Source organism: Typopeltis vanoorti, chromosome 7 (genome assembly GCF_054136105.1).
Source record: "Typopeltis vanoorti isolate ZY-2024b chromosome 7, IOZ_Tvanoo_1.0, whole genome shotgun sequence".
Classification (NCBI taxonomy): Eukaryota; Metazoa; Arthropoda; class Arachnida; order Uropygi; family Thelyphonidae; genus Typopeltis; species Typopeltis vanoorti.
Genome location: NC_143555.1, coordinates 5,677,336 through 5,702,703, shown reverse-complemented (window position 1 = coordinate 5,702,703; position 25,368 = coordinate 5,677,336). Strand labels below are relative to the sequence as shown.

At 35.9% G+C, this 25,368-nt stretch overlaps 1 protein-coding gene across 1 annotated transcript in view; it reads left to right on the top strand.

Moving 5' to 3' along the window:
- The first annotated feature begins 19,572 nt into the window (after positions 1 to 19,572).
- The window catches only part of LOC150104463 (uncharacterized), a 95,018-nt gene continuing 89,222 nt past the window's right edge, over positions 19,573 to 25,368 (top strand). The window contains exon 1 of the mRNA XM_090395644.1: positions 19,573 to 19,858. Within this exon, the coding sequence (XP_090251770.1) occupies positions 19,716 to 19,858 (143 nt within the window). The 5' untranslated portion in view covers positions 19,573 to 19,715. The remainder of the gene's footprint in view (positions 19,859 to 25,368) is intronic.

The window sequence follows — 25,368 nt, the reverse complement described above, 5'->3', positions numbered from 1 at the left end:
AAGCGAAACTCTAAGAACACGGACTAAGATCTATGAGTTTCATACCGAAAAACTATCGGCAAAATCAAGTGTAAGCAACCACTTGGTAGTGCAATACCAAGGCAACTCGAATCAAAGGTGAAGCAAGCTCCCTCACTATCCTTGATATTTTATATTAATGTAAAAACACAGCCCCTAGGGGATGTAATACTGTAATTACATAGTGAGGGAGCTTGCTCCACCTTTGATTCGAGTTGACTTGGTGTTGCACTACCAAGTGGTTACTTACACTTGCTTTTGCCGATAGTTTTTCGGTATGAAACTCATAGATCTTAGTCCGTGTTCTTAGAGTTTCGCTTACTGGCAGTTAAACATCAAAAGATTTATATCTCCTTCATTATTATTAAGGTTGCCAGAAAAATAGCCGTTTGGCTTTCAATCTGTTATAATATACAGGCACACCTTTATGGCATTCGTATAGTGAAGGTATGTAAGTTCTTTTCACTTAAACCTTGTTATCTTCCAGGCCTACCTACTCACTGATGAGACCTCAAAAAGGGTTGAAACCGGTCTGGGTAGTGACCTCTACTCATAATATAATTACAGTATTACATCCCCTAGGGGCTGTGTTTTTACATTATGAGAAAATATCAAGGCTAGTGAGGGATCTTGCTCCACCTTTTATTCAAGTTGCCTTGATGTTGCACTACCAAGTGGTTACTTACACTTGGATTTGCCGATAGTTTTTCGGAATGAAACTCATAGATCTTAGTCCGAGTTCTTAGAGTTTCGCTTACTGGCGGTTAAACATCAAAAAATTTATATCTCCTTCATTATTATTAAGGTTGCCAGAAAAATAGCCGTTTGGCTTTCAATCTATGTAATATAATAATATTATTCTCTAAAATATTACTATTAGGCCTGTGTATTTCTATGGACGTGACGCATCCTCGACGCTAGGCCGGCACAACATAGACAGTTGTGTTCCTATAGTCTAGTTTCTAAGGCTTTCTTCGACGGTTCCATGTTAGTCGATCTCTAACACTGGCAAGTTGGATTTTTCTCCCCGAAACTTTTCGTCCCCTAAACTCAAGAAACTCGACTGTAGAACCTACATTATTTAACACAATAACATATCCTGTTAAGGTTAAGTAAAAAGAGATGGTAGAAATTGTTTGCCGGTCCCTTCATCGGTGGTCGCCTATAATCAGTGATAGACATGGGCCAGCTATCTCCGATTTACTATCAGTGAAGATTGAAATGCCCACTCACTCTCTAAAAACTAGATAGGATTTAAAGGCCACTCCTACTGCCTATAAGAGAATAAAAGGAGTTAGCTTATTATTATTATTATATTACACTATTTCAGACGTCAAATATATTGTGTTAGAGTTAGGAACCACGAGATAGCGGCATTTATTGAGCATTCTCTTCACTGTGTGCCGCTTAATTGGTGATAACCTTGGGCCAGCTATCTCTGATTGGCAACCAGTGGAGATTGAACTGCCCACTCGGTCTCCAAAAGTTAGATAGGGCTAAACCGCTTCGCCTACTCCCTATAAGGGAATAAAAAGGCATTAGCTGATTTCTGATATTACTATTACTAAAAAAAAATCAGCTAACATCTTTTTGTTCCCATATAGGGAGTAGGCGAGGCCGTTTCTTAGTCTTATCTAACTTTTGGAGACTGAGTGCGCAGTTTAATCTCCACTGGTAGCCAATCAGAAAAGCTTGCCCAAGGCTATCACTAATTAATCGGCACGCAGTGAAGAAAAAGTTAGGGTTAGGGACCGCCATCTGGTGGTCCCTAACCCTAACACAATATTTTTAATGTCTGAAAATAGTGTGAGGTTGTCGGTCGATTTTTCTTGAGTTTACGGAACCAAAAACCCGAGTTTTGAGGAAAAAACCCGCTAGTCCGTACCAGAGATCGACTAACTCTGGAACCGGTCGAGAAAAGGCTTAGAAAAAGGTCCTCTGGTCGGCGACTAGATTCGACTACAGCACTTCTACCGAGCTACAGATCTTATCATATATTATAAGATATATGATATATCATATTATGCATAGTAATATATAAAATAAAATCGACAAACGCCTTTTATTCCCGTATAGGGAATAGGCGATTTAGCCCTGTGCAACTTTTGGAGACTGAGTAGGCAGTTCAATTTCTCCTGGCAGCCAATCAGAGATGGCTGACCCAAAGCTATCACTAAATAAGCAGCACACATTGAAGAGACAGATAACAGCTTCCGTCATCTCATGGTCTCTAACCCTAACACAATATATTTAATGTCTGAAATAGTGTGGGTTCCATGATCGATTTTCTTGAGTTTAAGCAAGAAAACCGGCGTTTTCGGGAGAAAAAACTCGCTTTCCCGTACCAGAGATCGACTAACCCAGGAACCGGTCCAAAAAAAAAAAAAAGGCTTTGAAAAATTTTCTTTAGTTGGCGAGTAGATTTAAAACCAAGCCTTCCTTTGTACAGTCAAGTGCCATGGTGTTCAAATGCCACATCCACTATGTAATATATGAAATTAGAATGTTATAAACCATTCGTATTACTAAAAATGTAAATTATAAATTTACTTTCTACTATATGATTGTACGAAATAGTAGGAAATATATTTTAATTGTAAATATAAATACAGTGTATAATCACACTTTCTCAAATTTTGAAGAAAAAAAAGTGAACCGTGACGTGTATTATTAATTAATTTATGAAACTGTCAATTATATATGGTAAATTATCACTAATTATTATTAATAATAGTAACACATGGAGAATTTTACGATATGCACATTATGCAAATAATAAGGATAATGGTTTATCTTTGTACTGAATCACAAGTAGTAAAATGTAGTATTGTTCTAAAAAATCAAATAATTCTTCTTACTATAACAGAAAAATACTCAGCAATGAAACTTTTTTTTATCAAGATATTTCAAAAAGAGTTTAACTACTCTAGAAGGCATAAAAGATTATTGTTGATATTGTTATATAATAATATTATTATTATTATTAAACCTGTGTAGCTCAGTGGGTGTGGCGTTTGCACAGCATGGAGATTATATGCACGAAGGATGACTTGGTTTCGAGAGACCAGTCGGCGACTAGAGGGAATTTTTCTAAACCTTTTCTCGACGGTTCCCGAGTTAGTCGATCTCTGACACGGGTAAGCGGGTTTTTTTCTCCCAGAAACTCTGGTTTTTCGTCCTGTAAATTCCAGAAAATCGACCGTAGAACCAACATTATTTCAGACATTAAAATGGCGACACCTTTAGATAGGGTTAAAAATGGCCTCGCCTACTCCCTCTATACAGTATATGAAAATAAAATGGTGTTAGCTGTTTTATTATTATTATTATTATTATTATTATTATTATTATTATTATTATTATTATTATTATTATTATTATTATTTTACATATGTCAATTATACCTGTTGTAAGAAATGTTTGTATTACAGTGTAAATTTTGTTTATGTACTATTCTGTACACGTTATTTCGTCGAATGAGAATAAATATAAAATAATTTTAACAATATTATTCTTAATTAATTCAGACATTTGATATTCAGTCAAAACAAGATATCATGCGAACACCAGTTTGTCTGGTATTACACAGCAATCCGAGAGTGGTCTCAAACATTCGTACGAAGCTCCGGTGCCATTATCCCGTCCCTGTAGTGGTTCTCAGTAAGATCTGCAAAATAACCCTCCACAGCTGCAATCACTTCTTGATTCAAAGAAACAAGCTGATCACTGAGGAAGAGTTTTAGTTTTGGGAAGAGACAGAAGTCAGAGGGAGCCAAATCTGTGGAATAGGGTGGATGTTTCAACAATTCATAGTGCAGATCCCTTAATTTTCCCATTGCCAAAAGACCTTTCTGGGCAGGTGCATTGTCCTGAGACTTTTTCATCTGTAAACTGGGTCTTTTCTCATGAATTTTCGCCTAGTCTGGATAAAAGATCGTAATAATATTCCCTGGTTATTGTTTTAACCTTTTCAAGATAATTAATAAAAAAATTGCTTTAGCATCCCAAAACATCGATGCCATGACCTTTCCTGCTGATGGAACCGAATTTGTCTTCTTTCAAGCTGAATAGCTGGTTTCTGTCCACTGTTTTGACTGCTGTTTGGATTCCAGTGTGTTATAGTGATTCCAAATCTTATCCATAGTAATAAATCGACGCAAAAAAATCATTTTATTCTTCTTAACACGATTCAAGTTCTGTTCAGAGATTTTCATGCTAGTGCGTTTTTGATCTTCTGCGAGCATGCGCAAAAGATTTTCGCAAAGCTTTTTCTTATGACATTCTTCATGCCAAATATATCCTACACGTTCGTTTGAAATGCCTATAGTCTCAGCAATTTCACGCACTTTGACTAGCTGGTCATCCAATACCATATCATGCACTTGTTTAATGATTTCTGGTGTTGTTACACTTTTTTTTTGGACGTCTTTCACGTGGATAATCTTCAAGTTGGTGTTGCCACGTTTATACTCGGCAGACATTTACTTTATTGTCGAAAAGGAAGAGAAGAGTGCACATAAACTTTTATGAGCTTCAAATGAATTTCTTTTTGCGTTAGACCTTCTTGTACAAAGAATTTTATAATCGCACGAAACCCAATTTTATCCATTTCAAGGGAATACAGACAACACTTTTGATTCAGACAGCTGTATATAACAAACTACTTAATAGAATGACTAACAATTTCATATGGATGCTTATGACAGATGTACCAACTCCGAAAAAAAATCTTGCCGATAGTGTTGCCATCTATGGTCGAAGGCGAGACCTTTCATTCCAATCACGTACAGATTCCACTCGAGAATCTAAGCATAGTCAGTCAGTTCGTGTTATAAAATACCGACTTTTCCAAGTAATGCTACTTTTTGTAGACCATATGTAGTCGCTTCGTTCACAATCCATTCTTGTAAATAGTTGAATAGCTTTTTTGAAATTGCCAAGTGCGACAATTTTTTTAGCCACAGCCGCCAAACTTCAATTGCCAGAAATCGATATTTAGTGATATTTTCCAATTCTTTGTTGTTAAAGTTCTTATCGAAGAGAACTACGAACGCCAATAATCAAAACTTGTCCATGTTCATTAATTTTGATATCATGTGTATTGTTTTCCAAACGCCGATCAGTTTGTACGGTAAAGTCCTAGAGAATTTTTGCTGTTTTGTTTTCAAATACTCACTGTAGTTTATGGCATTGCCAGTTATCAGAAATGGTAAAGCCATGTGTTTTGCATACATGCCAATGAATTATTTTGTACACTTGATCATGGCTGTATTTATAATTAGCTTGAGCTATCTTGTTGCAGACATGGATTAGATGTTCTGCAGAGTCATTTTTATGTTCGCATAATCTGCATATACTGGTATGATTGATGTTCAAAAGCTTTGCTTTGATTCTATTAGTTCGCTATACCTGTTGTTGAGAGGCTGAAAATAATCCGACTGTTTCGTTTCCTCTGTATCTCGAGGAAATTCGCTTAGTTTGCTCTTACTTTTTGTAATCGGATATATTTCTTATTGCTTTTGCTGAATGCCATTGTTAATGAAAAATTTTAAACTAATTTTTATCTTCTTCCATATAATGTCTCACTTGCAGCAATCTCCATTGAGCTATTCTTCTTGGTAGGTTCAGTGAGTCGACAATACTTCGTGGAAGTAATGCATGATGCATAGTCATTAATTTTCTAGTTTTACGGTGTAATTTGACTATTTTTTCTTTTGTCTAATCTATTATGCAGCTGTTTATCATATTACTAGCGCAGCCAAAGATTTCATTGCTTTAATTGTGTTTAATTAATCCACTGAGTTTTGTTTTCAGAATATTTCTAAATCTTTTTGGTGTTCTGCCTTTTCTTTAACTTTCCAGTGGAGAACATCACTGGCTTCAAATATACCTTGGTATTTACGCTATTTGATAGTTCAAATTGCTTTTATATATTTCTCTTAATTAAAATTAAAATTTATAGTGTCATTAATTTTTTCCTCGTTTAATTGATAAAATGGAGCATTTATCTGATTGATTTATCTGATATATTTATCTTTTATTTTCATTTATTTTTTATTCATTTATCTGATATATTGATTTTGATGTCCTGACTGAAAATACGAATTGGGTTTAGTAAAGAGTCCATTTGCTGTGCCGATTTTCCATATACCTTCAAGCCATACATATACAGCAGATGAGAAATTTCAAAATTAAATTTAGGAATTTCATACCCACTTCAAAATCATAGAGAAAATTTTCTCTAAATTTTCGTCAAAATCATAGACAAAGTTAGAGCCTTTGTATCTCAGTAGAAGTTAAGTTTTGGATTTTAGACTTTCAAATCTAGTCGGCGACTAGAGGAACATTTTCGAAGCCTTTTCTCTTCTTTTTAGCCGATCTCTGGCACGGGCAAGGGTTTTTTCCCCCAAGTTTTCGTCCCATAAACTCAAGAAAATCTGCCGCGAACAGACACTATTTTCAAATATTAAAAATATTGTGTTACGGAACACGAGATGGCGGAACTTGCAAACGGCCTTCTACACCGATTATTCAGTGATAGACCTGGGCCAGCTATATCTAAATGGCTACCAGTAAAGATTAAACTGCCCACTCGGTCTTCAGAAGTCAGATAGGGCTAGAACGGCCTCGCTTACTCCACGTACGGTAAAAAAAAGGCGTTAACTATTTTTGTTTCTTTTTCATAGACAAAATTATCACAGAAATGTTTAAGAGCAATGGTGACTAGGAATCACCATGGAAAATTACACGTTTAATACTATCTCCGTTCATTATTTACTATTAAAAGTATTTTCCATGAGTTCATTGCAGCAGGCACAAAAGAACGTATGTTTTTGCAAATTCAATGCATTTAGTGATTTTAGGATCCAGGAGTGTGGAAATGAATCGATTGCTTTCTTAGTCGATTCATGAAATATTTAATTTAGTTTTTCGTCTTCTTGTATTTCAATAAATCTGATTATCTGATTGGTAGTGGTATGTGAAATTTGCTTTGATTGCAGTAAACACCTTAATCTTAGTTGGTAGGCATATTATTAGACGATAGTTACTTGGGGTCCGCACACTTATAGTGACATTTCGCATTTGTTTTTCTCTCTCATTTCTAATTCTCTTTCCTTAATCCGTAAGCCATCTTTATTATGTTCAACAGGATTATCCCAGAAAGACTTCCAAAATTTAAGTGTTTCTGCTTTTTCTGGTGAATGAATGGTTGCATTTGTATTTCTTTCAGAGACTAAATGAAGTCTTCCAGAGGAATACAATTTAAAGTCATTCAAATCAAATGTAAACAAATTCCACCTTTCCCAACCCACCACCCAAACACGGTACTAATGTACTATATGTTGACCAACCAACTTCCTGTGTATGGGCTCAACATATAAATTAAAAAAAAATGAAGTGACATTGGTACAGCCGATATTGCATATTTTATACGTACTAGTTTATTTTTGCTTCATATTTTTTAAGTTTCTGTGCAATCACCATAATTCTTTGCTTTACATCTTTGGTAACTTCAGCAATTGTGCTCAAATGGTATGTATTTATGATTATTTTTGATGCTCTTATTTTCTGCCGTCCTTCTGTAAGACTATAACTTGCTCAGATCCGCTCGATGTTCGTTGGCATTTTGTTCAAGCCGGATTTTCCATGGTCCAGAGTGCTTCATCCTCAGATTATACTCTTGCAGTTTGTAACCAGGCTTCATTTTAATGATATTGGATGTGCTGTACAGGAGCCGATTTGTTTCCTTTATTCTATTGGTTGTGAGGGCTTTTATCACAGCATTTGAATCCAAGAAGCTGCTATAGCTCACATTTATAAATGGCTTTTAATGTTGGTAGTCTTATACGGACATTTATGGAGTTCATATATGTTCCAATATCGCTGACTCCATTTTGCACTGTACTTCTATCAAAACATTCTGAGGCTATTATTATTATTACTATTATTATTTTTGTGCACTAAACGTTTGATGACGACATCGATGCTCGTTGCCTCTCTCTTCGTTTTGATGTTTCGCTGTATATTATAAACAGTTCAAAACTATCATAATAGTTATTTTATTGTTGTTAATAATGGTAGATAAAATTCCAAGTAAGGATACCGTTACTTTAGTATTCAACATCAACTTCAGCTTAACCAAAACGGCACCCGTAAACTGATTACGCGTCTTGACGTATTACGACATCACTGCTCGTTGTATCCCTATTAAATGATTAAACTTCATCACGGTGGTGTATCGAACACGGTGATAAGGACATACTAAACATCCTGTAACAACAGAAGTCATAAACAAAGATAAAGTTCTTAATTATGCAAAAACTGCTAAAGGATGTAATACTAGAGTTATGCGTCAACGTGACAACACTCTTATTGCAAAAATGGAAAAACTTAATGGCGTATGTGATGACCAAACAACTGGTTGGCATATTACCTTAAACCAAAAATCAGCAAGCGCCCTTAAGTCACTTATAGGACATAGACAAGTCCTTTTTTTTAAAACCCTGTCTAGCTTTTGGAGAGAGTTCGCAGTTCAATCTTTACGAATAGCCGATCAGAGACAGCTTTTCCAAGATTATAAGTGGCAAGCGATAAAGAGACAAGCAAACAAGCGCAATCATCTTTTGGTACTGAACCCTAATAGAATATGTTTTGTCTGAAATAGTGTAGTTCTGCAGTCTGTTTTGTATGGGCGAAAAACCCCAGTTTACAGGGGAAACCCCGCTTGCCCGTGCCAAATTTCGTCTAACTTGGGAACTGGTTGAGAAAAGTCTATTTTCGGCGGCCTAGAACAGAGAATACAAGCGCCCCTTCCAACAATATTCATAATAACTTTTTTCTTTGCTAACATTCTGCATTTTTGCATATCTCACGTATATATCAATGTTTTATTTATGTCATTTAGGCACATATGTTGTTATGTGCCATCCACTTGTTTTCCACTCTCTGGTGATCTTGTGAACAAAAGCTTCCCATCCCACTTGATGTCCTATCCTTTCTTTCAGCAATTGTAAGTTTAAGTAAGTTCTTTTAGTTGTCCATTCAGCTCTTTTTTTCAGTCTTAATTTTCTTCTCGTTCCCTGAATTTTCTCTAACATAACTGTTTTTTCGAATGATTCATCAGGTAGTATATGTCCAAAGTACATCAGCAATTCATTAAATTAGCAATCATCGTCTCCAAGATGCATTCTGTATTTACATTCCCTAAAATCTCCTTTATGGTCAGTCTTACAGTCCATGGGATACGAAATAGTCTCCCTCATGCCAATAATCCAAATAATGAATTGGTTTTCCGTGTTCCTTCTTAATAATCCAGCTTTCAATTTCACATTTCACTACCAGAAATACCACTGCTTTTATAATGCTAACTTTCTTGGCCTTACTCAAACCTTTAACTCTCATAGCTTTTGTCAGACTTAGCTTCTTCCTATGATTAGTCTCCTTTTAATTCATCTTTACATTTCATATTATTTCTGATTCTGGATACCTCTATCTTTGCTAAAGCCAGCCTGTTCTTGTCGCATTTCTCTATTCATCTAGGACTACAGCCTTTGTTGTACCACTTTAAGTATAAATTTACTTGGTGGTAAAATTAAAGGTATGGTTCAATAAATGTCAAAATCACGGGATTTGTTATTTTGGGGAGATTGGAATAAATACAAATGTTTTCCAATATATAGGCCGGTATGTTTTCTTCCAAAGCAGTTGACAACTTTCAATCAATATATTCACTACTTCATTTCCAGCTGTAATCGGTAATTTCACTGACACCCAATCAGCTCCAGGAACTTTACCTTTTAAAATCTGTTCAATTGCTGATCTCGCTTCGTTTCTCATTATCATAGGTTCCTCAACAAATTCTCTGTTTTCAAATTTTCCTTCAATATTATTAACTTTCTTGCACCAATGCTCTACATAGACTTTCCATCATTTCTTTCTACACAAATCTTTGATCTACTCGCAATACTACATTCTTAAATTTCTAATTTTTATCTTCCAACAAACTTAACCTTCGTTGGAAGTTCCTGTCTGCCATTTCCCAGTAGACATTTTGTTGACATCCAACCTGGGTGCACCATATCACAATAAATAACTTATATCAACAATAATACGATAATGTATTACTGATTGAAAATATTATTTATCTATTTCATGCATATGAGTTCGCGGCAAGAAAAAAACATTCAGTCCCAATATGATGGTGGTTTGAATCCTAACATGTCATATGCCAGTGTCTGTTTGTGTGTGCTAAAATTGTTATAAATAAACGAGGACTTAAACATGTATGCACACTCTCCAAATGCCTTTCTAACATTTTCATCCAAGAACTTATTAAAGAGTGTTGATATTACAATATGATTAGAAATTCAAATAAATCAGAATAAATCAGAAAATAAATCAGAGATAACGAAAATCAGAATAAATCAGAAAATAAATCAGAGATAACGAAAATCAGAATAAATCAGAAAATAAATCAGAGATAACGAAAATCAGAATAAATCAGAAAATAAATCAGAGATAACGGAGATACTCCAGATATATACAGATTACACATAACCGGGAAAATCGAAGAGCGATTTAATAGGTTTAATTAACCAGGAAGACAGAAGAAACGAAAGTTTTGAATATGGTGGTGTATTCTCTCCATCGTACATCAATCAATCCCTCTTCAGTTATTCTGGTCAATAAACGTATTTGCCACAGGAGGTATATTAAGATCAATATTTTTGATTTCAATGGAAACATCACGTAGATGATTTTTCCAACTCAAGAATGATATCATTTTACTTTATAGGCAAATTTTCTATGATGATGAACCTTGGGAACGCGAGAGAAAATTATATTATCGTCTAGTAGAGAAAAGTAAACTTTGATATATACCTTTTTATCTGCACTCATATAGTTGAGCAAATAACTATTATTATTATTATTATTACGTGACACCTCTAAAGACTTATCGAAGGAGATCACCTACTATACGACTGTCTGCCTTCACCACTCAATCCACCTACTACACCGTACCGCAACTAAGACATATATTTACCGATATGCATCATCCCATTCCGAAAATCTGTCGATGGCAGAGTTAGGATTTGGGCAATGGTATAAGTGAGTCCAAACTGCCTTATCCTACAAAATATGCTATAAGTCAGAATCACCAGACGAAAATAATTGTTCTTCCCTTTGTCGGTTTTGTCAATCCCATATGAGGAAAAATTGCATTCCCGTAGTTGTACATCTGCTTTCAATACAGCCATCTCTCAGAATGCCTGCAAAAATTAGTACCGAAAATTTCGGTATTATTATTATTATAATTATTATTGTTGTTGTTGTTATTATTATTACAGGCAACTCCAAGGGATCTTTAGACTTATCGAGGGTAGTTCTAAACATGACACCAAGAACTATTCAGCATTTGCACAGTATCTATCATACTTTGCTTTAAACTCATTTGCATCATGGAAATCATAACAGACTACGGCAACCTATTCCACTCATTCACCATTCTCTAAGTAAAAAATCTAGATCTATAACCGTTCCTAAATACGCTCTTGTTCAGTTTCCATGCATGGTCCCTAGTTCTCCTACCACGACCCCTGTTTTGAAAAATTGCCTCTGTTATATCACTGCTTTTCCAATTATGAACCAATTTCAGTAACCCACAGATCTTTAACCTGTTCTCGTAAAGTTCATTCCATAGACCTCCTATCTTCTTAGTCACTCACCTCTGGATACTCCTGCCTCCTCCCTGGTCATGAAGATACCCTGGTGCTCAGATCTGTGCACATTAGTCAAGTTGGGGTTTCATCAAGACTCGATCAAGAGGAACAATAATTTGCTCATCTCTGCTCGTCAAAGTATTCTTCAGTAACCAAGTGATCTGATTAGCTGTTTTAGCCACTTTTGCCATGTACCCTCCTAAACATTAATTCCCTATCCACCACACTCCCAAATCTCTGGCTTCATCAATTTCCTTGAGTATATTTCCACCAATGTGGTATACTGCTGCTAACCTTTTCACCCAAAATGCATAACCTTACACTTTGCTACATTAAACTGACATCTATTCTCCTTAGCCCAGTCTTCCAATCGACCCAAATCATCCTGCAAAAGTTAGACATCACGTATATTCACTATTGCTGTACCCAACTTTTTATCATCAGCATAGAAATGAACAGTTCCTCTCAATCCGTTCCTATAAAATTCTTTTTCTTCTTATGGTGCTATCTTCTATCGAAGGTCAGCGACCATCTCAGCGAACAAACTGTGTTCTTGTGTTAATCGGAGCAGTTGCGCGCTGCTCTTCCCTATCCACCTCTTGATGTTGTCGAACCATGATATTCTTTTTCTTCCTATAGTTCCTTTGCTATTAGTTCTTCCTACCAAAATAGTTTGTAGAAGTTGGTATTTGCTGTTTCTCATGATGTGGCCAAGATATGATGTTTTTCGTTTCTTGATTAATTGTACAAGATCTTCAGCTTTGCCAATGGATTTTAAGGCATCTTCATTGGGAATTTTTCCTGTCCATGATATGTTTTGCATTCTTCTGTATAGCCACATCTCAAAGGCCTCAATTTTCTTGATGGTTGTCACCTTCAATGTCCATGTTTCAACTCCATACAGCAGAATAGACCACACGTAGCATTTCAACATTCGACATCAGACTTTTATGTTTAGGTCTTTATTGCAGAATAATGTTCTCATTTTCATGAAGAACTGCCACGAATCTTCAATTCTTGTCTTTATATCTATTTCAGGATCCAACTTTTCATTAATCCAGCAACCAAGATATTTATATCTTGACACTTGATCGCTATTTTTCCGATTAAGTATCAGTTTCATCGATGAGGCTGGATGTTTGCTGATGACCATTGTCTTATTGATGTTTATATTTACTCCCATTCTTTGGCTTTCTATTTATACTCTGTCAATGAATTTTTGGAGATCCATAATGTTATCTGTATTTAACACGGTGTCATCTGCATATCCTAGCCCTATATCATTAATTAACAAATTAAATAGCAGTCGTCCGAAAATAGAACCCTTCTGATATCTTTCCATCAACTAGCTTCCTTTCCATCTCACTAACCCTATAATTCCATGTGTTATTTTGTCAGAGGCCATTGCAACGTCCAGCAGTATCACTGTAACCCCATTACCCTTATCCAGCTCAGCCGTCACTGTATTAAAAAACGTAGGCGGGTTACTGAGGCATGTCTACCTTTCACAAAACCATACTTTCCCCCATACAGTATATCATGTCCATATATCCGTTTCTGTCTTTTGCTCTTGACTAATTTCTCCAAAACCTTGACAACGATTCCTGATATGCTGATCGGTCGGTAATTTGCAACAGCAGTCTTGGAGCCCCCTTTAAGGAATGGAACTATTTTCCCCCTCCTTCCACCACTTCAGGGCTAATCCTGAGCTGAGATTTAAATTAAACAATATAGTGAAGGGCATTGAAAATTCCTTTGCCGCTTCACGTAGGACTCGAGCTGGTATACCATCCAATCCCACAGATCTATTCTCATTAAATCTTCTGTAATATACTATTCAAATCTATTTCACCTGAATAATTCTAGACAATAGTGTACATAAAGGATAGGAATAATGCACGTTATTTCTTCTGTATTTGAAGAGGAAGACATATTAAAACTACTCAAAGCTCTTTTGATGAAGGAATTCTTGTATCCATTAGATAGAAAGAAAGAAATAATATATTGCAGTTCTTTCTGTAAGAGATCGTCTTGGAAAAATACAAGTCATTCACAAAAGTCGGTTCCTTATAGACCGGCTTTATGAAGAAACATGTGAAACTTTACTCCACTCTCCTGACTAAAACAGATCCGATGGTTTAATTCTATCCCCTTTATGGGAAATAGTACTCTACAAATCAGATAATCTTTCTTAACTTTTTATTGTATATATAGTTTTTTTTTGTTGTTAGGAAATTTCATTGACCTTTTTAGTTATCTTATTCTAGCTACTTAGGTGGCGTTTTTTAGAACAGTCAGTTATTGTTTAATTTGAGCTTAAAATGTACTGAAGATGCTTGTGTCACACAGGAGAAAATTATGCTATTAAAAATCTTTTAACGTGAGATTTTCCGTCATTAATTTTGTATTTATATGTCTACTAACGGTATTCCCTTACTAAGAGGCATTATCTGTATGCATTACCATTGATGGATCAATTGTATACCGAGGTTAGTTAAAAAAAAAGGAGTTCGAGAACGTTCAGGTATATGTGTACTCATCATGAAATATAAATAAATAAATAACAAAAAAAATCACACGATTACTTTTATAGGAAATATGCGCAGTAGATGCTTTTATTCTTTTCTAATTTACTGGACCTACTGAATTAATTCTGATTTACAAAATTAATTTGACTATTCAGATTGCTTTCTATTTCCCATTGGCAGTTCTGTTTCGTTTGAGGTGTTATCATCTGCCATGCTAATCCTCAATTGGCCATACCCACTCAGAATAGTTCACTCGGTAATTGCAATGTCCCTAAGAACGTTAGGACTGTACGGATTTGCTTTCCTTTGTGATACGAGTGGTCTCTGATGGCATCATTATCACAACGATTCAATCAGTACATATTCGCACTGATATCCGACGGCAGTTATTCCGATTCTCCGTACACTCTCGAAAATAATCAATTGGTAACGCCCATGCGTCTCATCGGCTGCAGTGTCTGTGTGAACGTGACGGATGGAAAGGGTTTCTTTCTCTTTTGATGTGAGTTTTTTCTGAATACTAGTAAAAAAAACTGGCATCATCAGAGAAAACTACTAGAATTCGAATGGTAGAATTATTGCTCTGATATCCGAGTTGGAAATCATACGATTGGCCATATATTCTGCGAATGAATACTTTGTAATTCCAATGTTTCGAGTGTAAAATCTCGATGTTGCTTAAAAATACCAAAGCGCTTTACATCAATTTTTTACATTGGTCAAGTCCCATTGAGAACTGTAAATAATCATGTTTGTTTATGTGTATATTTTTCAAAATATTAATGTAGTTAACCCTGTTGTAAATGAACGTATTTGCTGTTTTAACGTCAAAAAATGCAATGCTTTCCCAGGGGAATTTTGTATATGTATATAGTTATGTGTAAGAGCACAGGATAAGTTGTTTACAAGTTTTTGTATATAAGAGATACTTACTGTGCTAACACCTTAGATAGTATCTAAGAGTGCCACTAGGTTAGAGAAGTTTCCGAAGCTCCGAAAGGAGAAGCAAAGTATCAAAGAGGTCAGTTGGTTTTAGAGACAAGTTTCCGCTTCGGGCAAAATACGATCAAAAGATTGAACTGAGGAGAACCAAGAGCGGGTTAATATTAAAAGAAAATAAAAGAGAGAGATGCCGAATTCTTCGCAGATTACTACCCTTAATGGAAGGTCGCGAGATGGCAAAATAAAAGGAGACTGAGCAGAGCATAAGAGGGCTTCGCGGTTCCACTCGTCGCCAGAAAGAGAAACCTCCAGGCCAGAGAGAGGAGAGAGAGAGAGAGAGAGAGAGGGGGGGGCTTCCAGACGTTGCAGAAGGAGAGGCTTCCAGATGCCAGAGAGAGGGATCCCGTTTGAGAGTTGGCAGCAGTTTCAGTTTCTTGGAGGCGGCAGTTTGAGTTATTGGAGATGGCAGTCGTTCAGGCATTTTTTGCGAGCCAAAGCAGAGGAGAAAAGGCGATGTAAATTACCCCAGGCTGCTTCGCTCAGAAGTTTTTCTTTTCGCCGTGGGTGAACAACCTTTTGCCAGAGCTGAAAGAGTACCGCAGTCCACATTTTCCCGATGAGATATTACTGAAGACAGACATTCCTGAGGAAGCTCAAGATCTGAGATGAAAGATTGCTTTAGAATTTTTTGCGCAAGACTTTTGACTGAATGTGTAATACAGAGCCTTTGTAAGGTCCATACGTTTGTACAATTCCTCTCATAGTATGTTATAGAAAGACTTTTAGGAATTTGGTTAATAGCAGTAAGAAGAGTCATTAAGAGAATCGATTGGCATATTGGAAATTGATATAAAAATTGTAACGATAACTTAAGAGAGAGTTAACTAACCTCATTGCAAGTAAACTAGAAATTTAATAAATTTAGTTTAATCCTTTATTCAAGTGTAAGCAAACAAAGTTTATGCCTGAAAATATCTTCACGAATGAGGTAAGTTAGTGCAACACCAGGCAACTGCAAGCAAAGTTGGACCAATCTCTCATCACTACTTGTCTCAGTATCTCCCATAATGCAAAGCATATCTCCTTGCCGAGATGTATACTGCTATGCATTAAGGGAAGGGCCACTACCCAGACTGGTTTCACCTTTATTGAGGTCTAGTCAGTGGGAGGCAGACCTAAACATGGAGATACTAAGGCAGAAGCAATGGGAGTTGCTTCTAGTCATATTTTCCTATAGGAGCTCTTAACAGGTGTACCACCTTATTATAGTATTACTCTGGATTTAGAGAAAGATATTGGAAGTTTATTTTTCACTTGGTTAAACTATAATAAACCTTTATCCAAGTGTAAGCAAACAAAGTTTGCTTACACTTGGATAAAGGTTTAAACAAAAGTTGCCAACAGGTGTGCCACCTTATCAGTTGGCAACTGGGATAGGTAAATATAACCTAAAATTTTGCTTCTGCCTTAGTATCCCCACGTTTGGGTCTGCCTCCCACAGACGAAACCTCAATAAAGGTTGAAACCGGTCTGGGTAGTGGCCCCTTCCCTTAATACATAGCAGTATACATGTCTGATAGTTGATGTGCTTTGCATTATGCGAGATACCGAGACAAGGAGTGATGCGAGCTTGGTCCACCGTTGCTGGGAGTTGCCTTGTGTTGCAATAACTTACCTCAGTCCTGAAGATATTTTCAGGTGCAAATTTTGTTTGCTTACACTTGGATAAAGGATTAAACTTAATTTATTATAGTCTAACCAAGTGAAAAATAAATTTCCAACAAACTAGAAGATTAATAAGTTGAATTTTGTAAGCATAGAGTAAATAAGTTTATGTGTTAAAGAAGTTAATTAGTGTTAAATTAAAAAGGTTCTAATTTATACTAAAGATTTTATAAATGGATAGAGAAAGCAATCTCACTATTGTTTAATTTATGTATAATTTGTAAATAAATGTGTTTTAATTATTTGTTAAAAGGGTGCTGCCTGATCTTTTATTTTACAACTGCACTGTTCTTAAATTAATCGGACTTGTGAGCGGCAAATAATTTAAGGCAATAAAACGCTCAGTGGATGTGGCGTTTGCATACCACGGCGCTTGGCCGCACGAAGGAAGACCTGGTTTCGAGTCTAGTCGGCGACTAGAGGAAATTTATCTAAGCCTTTTTTCGACCGGTTCCAGAGTTAGTCGATCTCTGGCACGGGAAAGCAGGTTTTTCCTCCCGGAAACTCGGGTTTTTCGTCCAGTAAACTCAAGAAAATCGACCGTAGAACCCACATTATTTCAGACATTAAATATATTGTGTTAGGGACCACGAGATGGCAGCACATTTGAGCCGTCTCTCTTCACTGAGTACCGCTTAATTAGTGATAACCTTGGGCCATCTATCTCTGATTGGTACCAGTGGAGATTGAACTGTCCACTCAGTCTCCAAAAGTTAGATAGGGCTCGCCTACTCCCGTATACGGGATTAAAAAGGCGTTAGGTGATTTTTTTTAAATTACTTACTAATCACGACTGTCAAAGTGAACATTGATATATGTATCTTCGCTCGTGAGAGAGAGGGAAATCTACCGGAAGTTTTATTTATAATATATATATATATATATATATATATATATATATATATATATATATATATATATATATATATATATATATATATATATATATTTCATTTTATAAAAAAAAAAGGATATATAATTTATATTTTCAAGGTAATTTAGTAAAAATATACTGAATCTTAAAATAAAAACGGTTTTCTGTTATTTAAATTAAAGGGATATTAAATCCCACATTGTTTTAAAACCGAATATGAAACTCAAAGATCGGATTAAAAGAGTTTCATGCCGAATATAGTAACTATAAACGTATCGGCGACTATTAGCGTAAGCTAAATCATGTAGTTCGAGTACGTAGTACAAATAGGGCAACTCGTTGCAAAGGTGGAGAAAGTTCTGATCGCTATTCTTAGTATTATTATATTATTATAAGTTCTTTTCGCAATACCCTTAGTATTATATTTTGGTCTAGCTACTCACTGAAGAGATGTCAATAAAGATCGAAACCGTTCTGGGTAGTGACCTCCTACCATAATGTATAACATTATACATCTCCTAGGAGATGGGTTTTACATTATGGAAAATATTAAGAATAGCGATCAGAACTTTCTTCACCTTTGCAACGAGTTGCCCTAGTTTGTACTACGTGCTTTAGCATACGCTAGTAGTCGCCGATACGTTTATAGTTGCTATATTCGGCATGAAACTCTTTGATTCCGATCTTTGAGTTTCTTATTCGGTTTTAAAACAATAAGAGATTTAATATCTCCTTAATTTAAATAATGTTTTACATCGCCGAAATGAAGCCTATCGACTCTTTACTTTAAATAATGGTTTTTTTAGGTTAAATAATTTCTGTTAGGTTAATAACTTTTCAAGCCTATGGAATATGATATTTCTCTGGTTCTTCATTGTAAAATACAATTTAATATCAGCGCAAAAATAAATAAAGTAATAAAAAATATATAAAAAAAGCTATCGCCTCTTATTCCCGTATAGGGAGTAGGCGAGGCCGTTTTAGCACTATCTAACTTTTGGAAACTGACAGATAGCTGGTCCGAAGCTCTCACTAAGTTAATCGCCACGCAGTGAAGAGACGGCTAAGAAGTGCTGCCATCTCGTGAACCCTCACCCTACCACAATATTTTAATGTCTGAAAATATGTGGGTTCAAAGGTCGATTTTCCTGACGAAAAACCCGAGTTTCAGGAGAAAAAAACAGGTTGCCCATGCCAGAGATCGACTAACTCGGGAATCGGTAGGAAAAAAAGGCTAAGAAAATGATTAAAAGAAATTGAATGTACCCCAAAGGAAGTAATTAATTATGGTACTCTCATTCCCGGATGCTAATTAAAATCATTGATGATCGTGAAACAGCCATCTCCAATTGGCTAAATGTTGGCTTCCCCCTAATTTCCAAAAGTTTGCTAGCGCTAAAGCACCCCACCCACTCCCTTTTGGGAATAAAAGACGTTTGTGAATTTATTTTTATTCTGAGTTTGTCCATCTTCTGTGAAGACCACTCTTCTCTTCTTCAATAAACAAAGTTAGTGCTAAAATATCTTTGCCAACTCCCTTTGGAAGGAAAATAAAAGGTATTATTGGATTAATTATTTTTAAATTGTTCTTTTTAGTTCTAAATTAATCATTTAGTTTTTCTATCATCAAACTTTGAATGGAAATATAAATCACGGAAACGTTCTTATATGACAATATATCACTTCGGCCATGTTATCAATTCTCGTAAGTGTATATCGTTTTCCTCTGCGAATATAGTTTTCACCACGGAAAGGCGCTAACGTTTGTATGTTTGTATGATGAATGGCGTTCATGTGTTGTTGTCAGAGTTAGTGTATTTTTAGTGATCCGGATTTCGTAATTAGCAAAGTTTAATTGTGTGATGCGGCCCCTGATATGATGACCACATTTTAAGCAAACCTTAGAACATGCATGATGACGATGATAATGATGAGGTACTGCGAATTATTGAGGCTGTTGATCCTCAATTTCTGTTTCCTTTTGGTAACTGCAGAAATAATAATGGGAAAAATTTACAGCGTGAGAATGATCATAATGAAACCTGTTTTCGGTATGTATGAATGACATTATTGCTTATGAAGCTTTCACATCATTTAAATTTAAGTTTCATTTTTATAGCTACTGTCAATGCTCGACATGCGACTGCGTTTCGTTCCTACGATACCGTCGAAAATCACTACATGAACCATAAAGGAAAAGTTAACAGTTAACGTCTGAATCCAAAAATGTGCAGGTCTCTTTTATATTTTGATTGGTTGTTTGTAGGGAAATAATACCATGTACAAATTATAACATAACATTTCTATGTATTGTACTATACTGTAATTAGGTAGCATATGCTTTTTATCGACTGGTGAAACATCACCATTCTACATTTTAAAGGTGTTAAGTAGCAACCTGTCTGTTTCATCTTCAGAGTATGGCCTCCTGCATTTGACCTCCCCATTTCTTTCCCCATGCAATGAGGAGATGGACTTGCTAGGCATGCTCAACACATTATTATTATTATATGAAGGATTTATTATTTTGTGAAGGGTTTAGTATTTTCAATGAAGATGGGATGTGGGAGGGGGGAGAGTATTGCTGATGATAGCAGGTGAACTTCAACCAAAAAGAATAGGAGACAGGTGAGAAGGTGGTGTTCATTTGAAGCAGTCTGGTGTGAGATTAGGGCCAGTAAGATAAAATATACAGTTGGTTGTTGCTATAGGCCAGGAAGTTCCACAGATAATCTGGAAGATATGCATCACCAAATTAGTACAATGAGTACAGGTCAAGTGATTATTTTGGGAACTTCAACTATAGACTGGAAGGAAGAGGGATCGTACGGCAGGAAGGAAATAGAATTTATACACCTGCTGAGAGATAATTACTTAAGGCAGTATGTGATGATGGGGACTAGTAATGAGAGAGAGTATTGAACCTGGTCATAGGATTGGAAGAGCTATCCACAAACCAGATGACAGCATTGGTGAAAGTGACCATGCAGTCTTGACTTGGGAGATTGTAAAACATGAGGAATATTCTATAAAGAAGGGGTATTTGTGGAACTACAAGGCAGGTGATTATGATAAGCTCAGGAAGAAGCTTAAATCTGTACCATTGCATAAAACACTGTTTTAATGCATGGGATATGGTCATCTAGAGCAGCGTTCTTCAACCTTTTTACACTTGCAGAATGGGAAGATAGAAGAAATATTTCGTGGACCGATTGACGGCTAAGATAGAAACATAAACTAATGTAGATAGTATTTTATTTATTAAATCCAATGTTATAAAATTACAATTTTTAGCTAGTGTGACATCTACTGCTTAGAGGTTAGAAATTTGATATATGTAGCTGGAGCATTGTTTCTGAGAGACAAAGAAAGTTTTGGCAGACCTCCAGGAAATTTCGCGGACCACAGCTTGAAGAACAAGGATCTAGAGGAAGCAGTATTAAATTGTATACCTAGGGTAAGAAGGGTTAATCAGATAGGAGTTATATGGATGAGTAATATCATTAAGCACAAGCTGTAGTAGAAGAAGAAAATACTCTAAAGTTTAAATAAAGAGAAAATGACCAACAAACTCATGTATATTATAAGGCTCAGGAAAGAAAGGTGACCATCATGGAAAAGAAGGCAAAATCAGATTATGAGAAGAATTTAGCAGAGCAGGCCAAAGAAAATCTCAGAGTTCTTTCGTTATGTAACAAGTAAGAGGAAGAATGACTATGGAAGATTAACTTTAATGAGTGATGATGGATATGAGGAGACAGAAGTGGATAAAATGATTGAGTTACTGAGACCACTTTGCAGGATGAGGTTCTAATGAGGTTACTGCTTTAACCTATATGACATACATTAATGTAGGAACAGAGGTGAATGAATTGGAGGTTCTCAGGATATTGCAGAATCTCATTATAAATACAGCTCTGGGATTAGATGGAATATCAGCTATGATTTTGCTTGAATGTGCAAGAGAACTGGCAGTGACTTTGACTAGGTTCTTTAATTTGAAGTCTGAGCTCTGGTAAAGTTCCAAGGGAGTGGAAAGAGGATAAATTAATTCCTTTGCATAAGGGAGGTTAAGACTACAGTAGCAAATTATAGACCAATCAGTATGTCAGGCGTTGTGGTAAAAGTACTAGAAAAATTGGTAAAAAAGAGAATTCGAAAATGGGTAGAAAAAATATGATACTGTATGAGGGTCAACATGGCTTTGTAAAGGGTTAGTTATATCTTAATAATTTCCTAACTTTTTATAATAAAGTAACAGCTGAGTTGGATAAAGAAAATGGCTACATGACCATTTTGTAAATGCATTTGACAGAATACCACATAGAACTTTGTTACGCAAATTAGAACAAATGGGGATGAATATGATACTCGTTAAGTGGATAAGAGGGTGGCTGCTAAACAGATAATCAAGGTGAAAACAGGCATATAGCGGTGTGCCACAAGGTACAGTACTGGGACCATTGCCGTTTAATTTGAACATAAATGATATAGGAAATAACCTGAAAGGAAAATTCAGTTGTTTGCCGATGATGTGAAATTAGGTAGAGTAATAGTTAAGTTAATGAAGGCGATGTAGAGAGCTTGTGGACTATTTAAATAGGCTGTCATTATGGACAAAAGTTAATGGATGTCAATTTAATGTTGAGAAATGTAAAGTTATGCATTTTGAGATAAATAGGTTACAAGCCATGTATCGCATTGATGGCACTGTATTCCAGGAAACAGTTGAAACTAGAGATTTAGGGGTGGTGGTAGACAGAAAGTTAAAGTTTAGAGGATATATTGCTAAGGTTTCTAAGATAGCCAATAAGATTACTTGGCTGTTGAAGAACACATTAACAAGTAGAGATAATGAAGTTCTTATTCTTCTTTATAATGCCTTGATACTCCCAATCTGGATTATTGTGCTCAAGTCTGGTCCTCTGGGTTTCTTTGGGATGAGGAAGTGATGGATAGGATTCAGAGGCAAGTGACCAAGATGGTGAGTGGCATGTTGAATATTCCCTATTAGGATAGATTGAAGGTGTGTGGATTGCAGAAGTTGGTTCGTAAGAGAAAGAGGGGATATGATAGAAATATTTAATTTGCTTAAAAGATTTTATTGGATAGATGTAGGGGGAACGTTTCAGTACTTGTTTAGAGAGATCAGAACAAGGATTAATCTTTGTAAGTTGAATAAAAGTGTGGTTAATAGGGGTGTGAGGACTAGATTTTTTGCATGGAGAGTTGTTTACGAGTGGAATGTGTTGCCAGAATCATTTATGAGTGCAGTGCCTTTTAATTGGTTCAAGGATGGGTATGATAGAGTGTGTGTGTGTGTGTGTGTGGATAGATTGGGTCTCCCATGATGAGTTTTTGGATTCCAATGAGGTGCCTGTGCAATAATAATAATTCGAGGGTACATCATTAAAAACAGCTTTTCTACAAGCCAGCTGCCAGATAGTGCACTATCAGACAGCATGAACCCAATTGTAACATATCTGTTGGAGACTTCTTGTTCTGCTGGTGAATAATCATGTTGCAGTTTACTCTGCCTGGTTATGCTTTGAGAGAGACTGAGTTAGTTGTATGTAAGAAGCACTGTCCATTGCTGTGAAGTCATTAGTCTCTATATACAAGTAATCCAGTTGTGAAGTGACTTAATGTGTAAACTTTGATTGCTTACACTTGAATAAAAGATGAAATGAAGAATGTTATTTTTTGGAATCATTAATTTATAGTATAACCAAGTGAAAAAACTCAACATGCTGTATGCATGTTGTCGGACAGAAAGGCAATGTTGTCTTTCTGCTTGAAAGAAAATTTTGGAATCATTAATTTAGAGTATAACCAAGTGAAAAAACTCAACATGCTGTATGCATGTTGTTGGACAGAAAGGCAATGTTGTCTTTCTGCTTGAAAGAAAACATTGCCAAATTCAAAAATATACACCACTTTGTGATTATAATGAGTATTATAATCACAAAGTGATGATACAAAAGATATTTCCTGCTTGTTAGTGTATTAGCCTCTTCCAGGTAACATTAACCCTTGAATTCTCAGTCTTAGATGACACTGAACTTGTAATCCATAGTATTGCAATGCTGCATGATGTTACTATTATTATATGACACCTCCAGGGAGTCCAAAGACTTTAAGGGAGGGCACCTACTCTATAACTCTCTGTCTTCACTACTCAATCCACCAACTACAACGAACTGCATCTACACAGATGCCATCTACCGCCCATCACCATTACTAGTACAGTCATCCCTCGACTTACGTAATTTCGAAGATACGTCCTTGATGCAATAGGGGAATAAATAACATTTTCGGCTATATATAGAGGACCTGAACCAAAAGCACATACCCCTTATCACTGTGACTATAACTGCTAAGGCACTAAATTTCTTCAACATGTTGAAGGAGAAAGCAGAATCCGATTATGACTACGAATTCAACTCTTCTTCTGGTTGATTCATGAGATTCAAGCAGAGTTTTGCGCTGCATAATGTGAAAATGTATGGAATCTGCAAGTGCTAAGAAGGCTGCCAAGGAGTTTGTGGAAAAATTGGATAAAAAAATTATTATGGAGGAAAATTATTTGCCACAGCAAATATTTAATATGGATGAGATGTCCTTGTTTCGGAAAAAAATGCCCAAGTGGATATTCATCCACAAAAAAAGCTGAAATCTATAGCTAGTTTCAAAGCTCTTAATGCCTGTATTATGATTCTGTTACGGATAATGTGGCTGGATATAAACGGAAACCATTTGTGGTATGACATAGTGAGAATCCATGAATCTTCAAAAACATTAGGAAGCATACTCCCAGTTCATTATCGGAGCAATAAGAAGTCATGGATGACTCAAAAATTGTTTGAGTATGCTTTAATCAACTGTTATACAAGTGAAATAAAAAGCTATTGTGTGGAAGAAAATGTAGAATTTAAAATTTTATTAATTCTAGATAACACTCCAGGTCTTCTAGGTCTTATAGTGGTTATCTTCACCAAGTTCAAGTTCATATTTCTCCTTCTAAACACTACTTCATTGATCCAACCGATGGATTAAAAAGTTCTTGCAGTGTTTAAGGCTTATTATATATGGACAACTTTTTCACAAGCCATTTCTGCCACTGAAGGAAATGACCAGACTCTCTTGCAATTCTGGAAAACATTCAATACTTATCGTGCTATTAAAAAAATATTGCTGTGGTTTGGGATGAAGTGACTGCACAATGTATGAGTTGCATATGGAAAAAGATATTAAAAAGGTTTGTGCGTGATTTTTGAAGTTTGTAATAGTGGGCCAGCAAACAATCTGAATCTCGAAGTGAATGATGACAACATAACTCAACTCATAGAAAGTTCCCCCTGAAGAGTTGACTAACGAAGAATTGGTTGAACTGGAGGAACAACTGCTGCAGAAGAGGAAAAACGAGAAAAGGAAGAGGGAAAAGAGCAAGAGGAAGAGGAAGTTAAAAATTTACAGTGAAGGGTCTTGCAGAAATATTCTTTGCAGTTAGCGATGTTCTGAAAATTGCTGAAGACATGGACCAGAATGTTGAATGCTACTT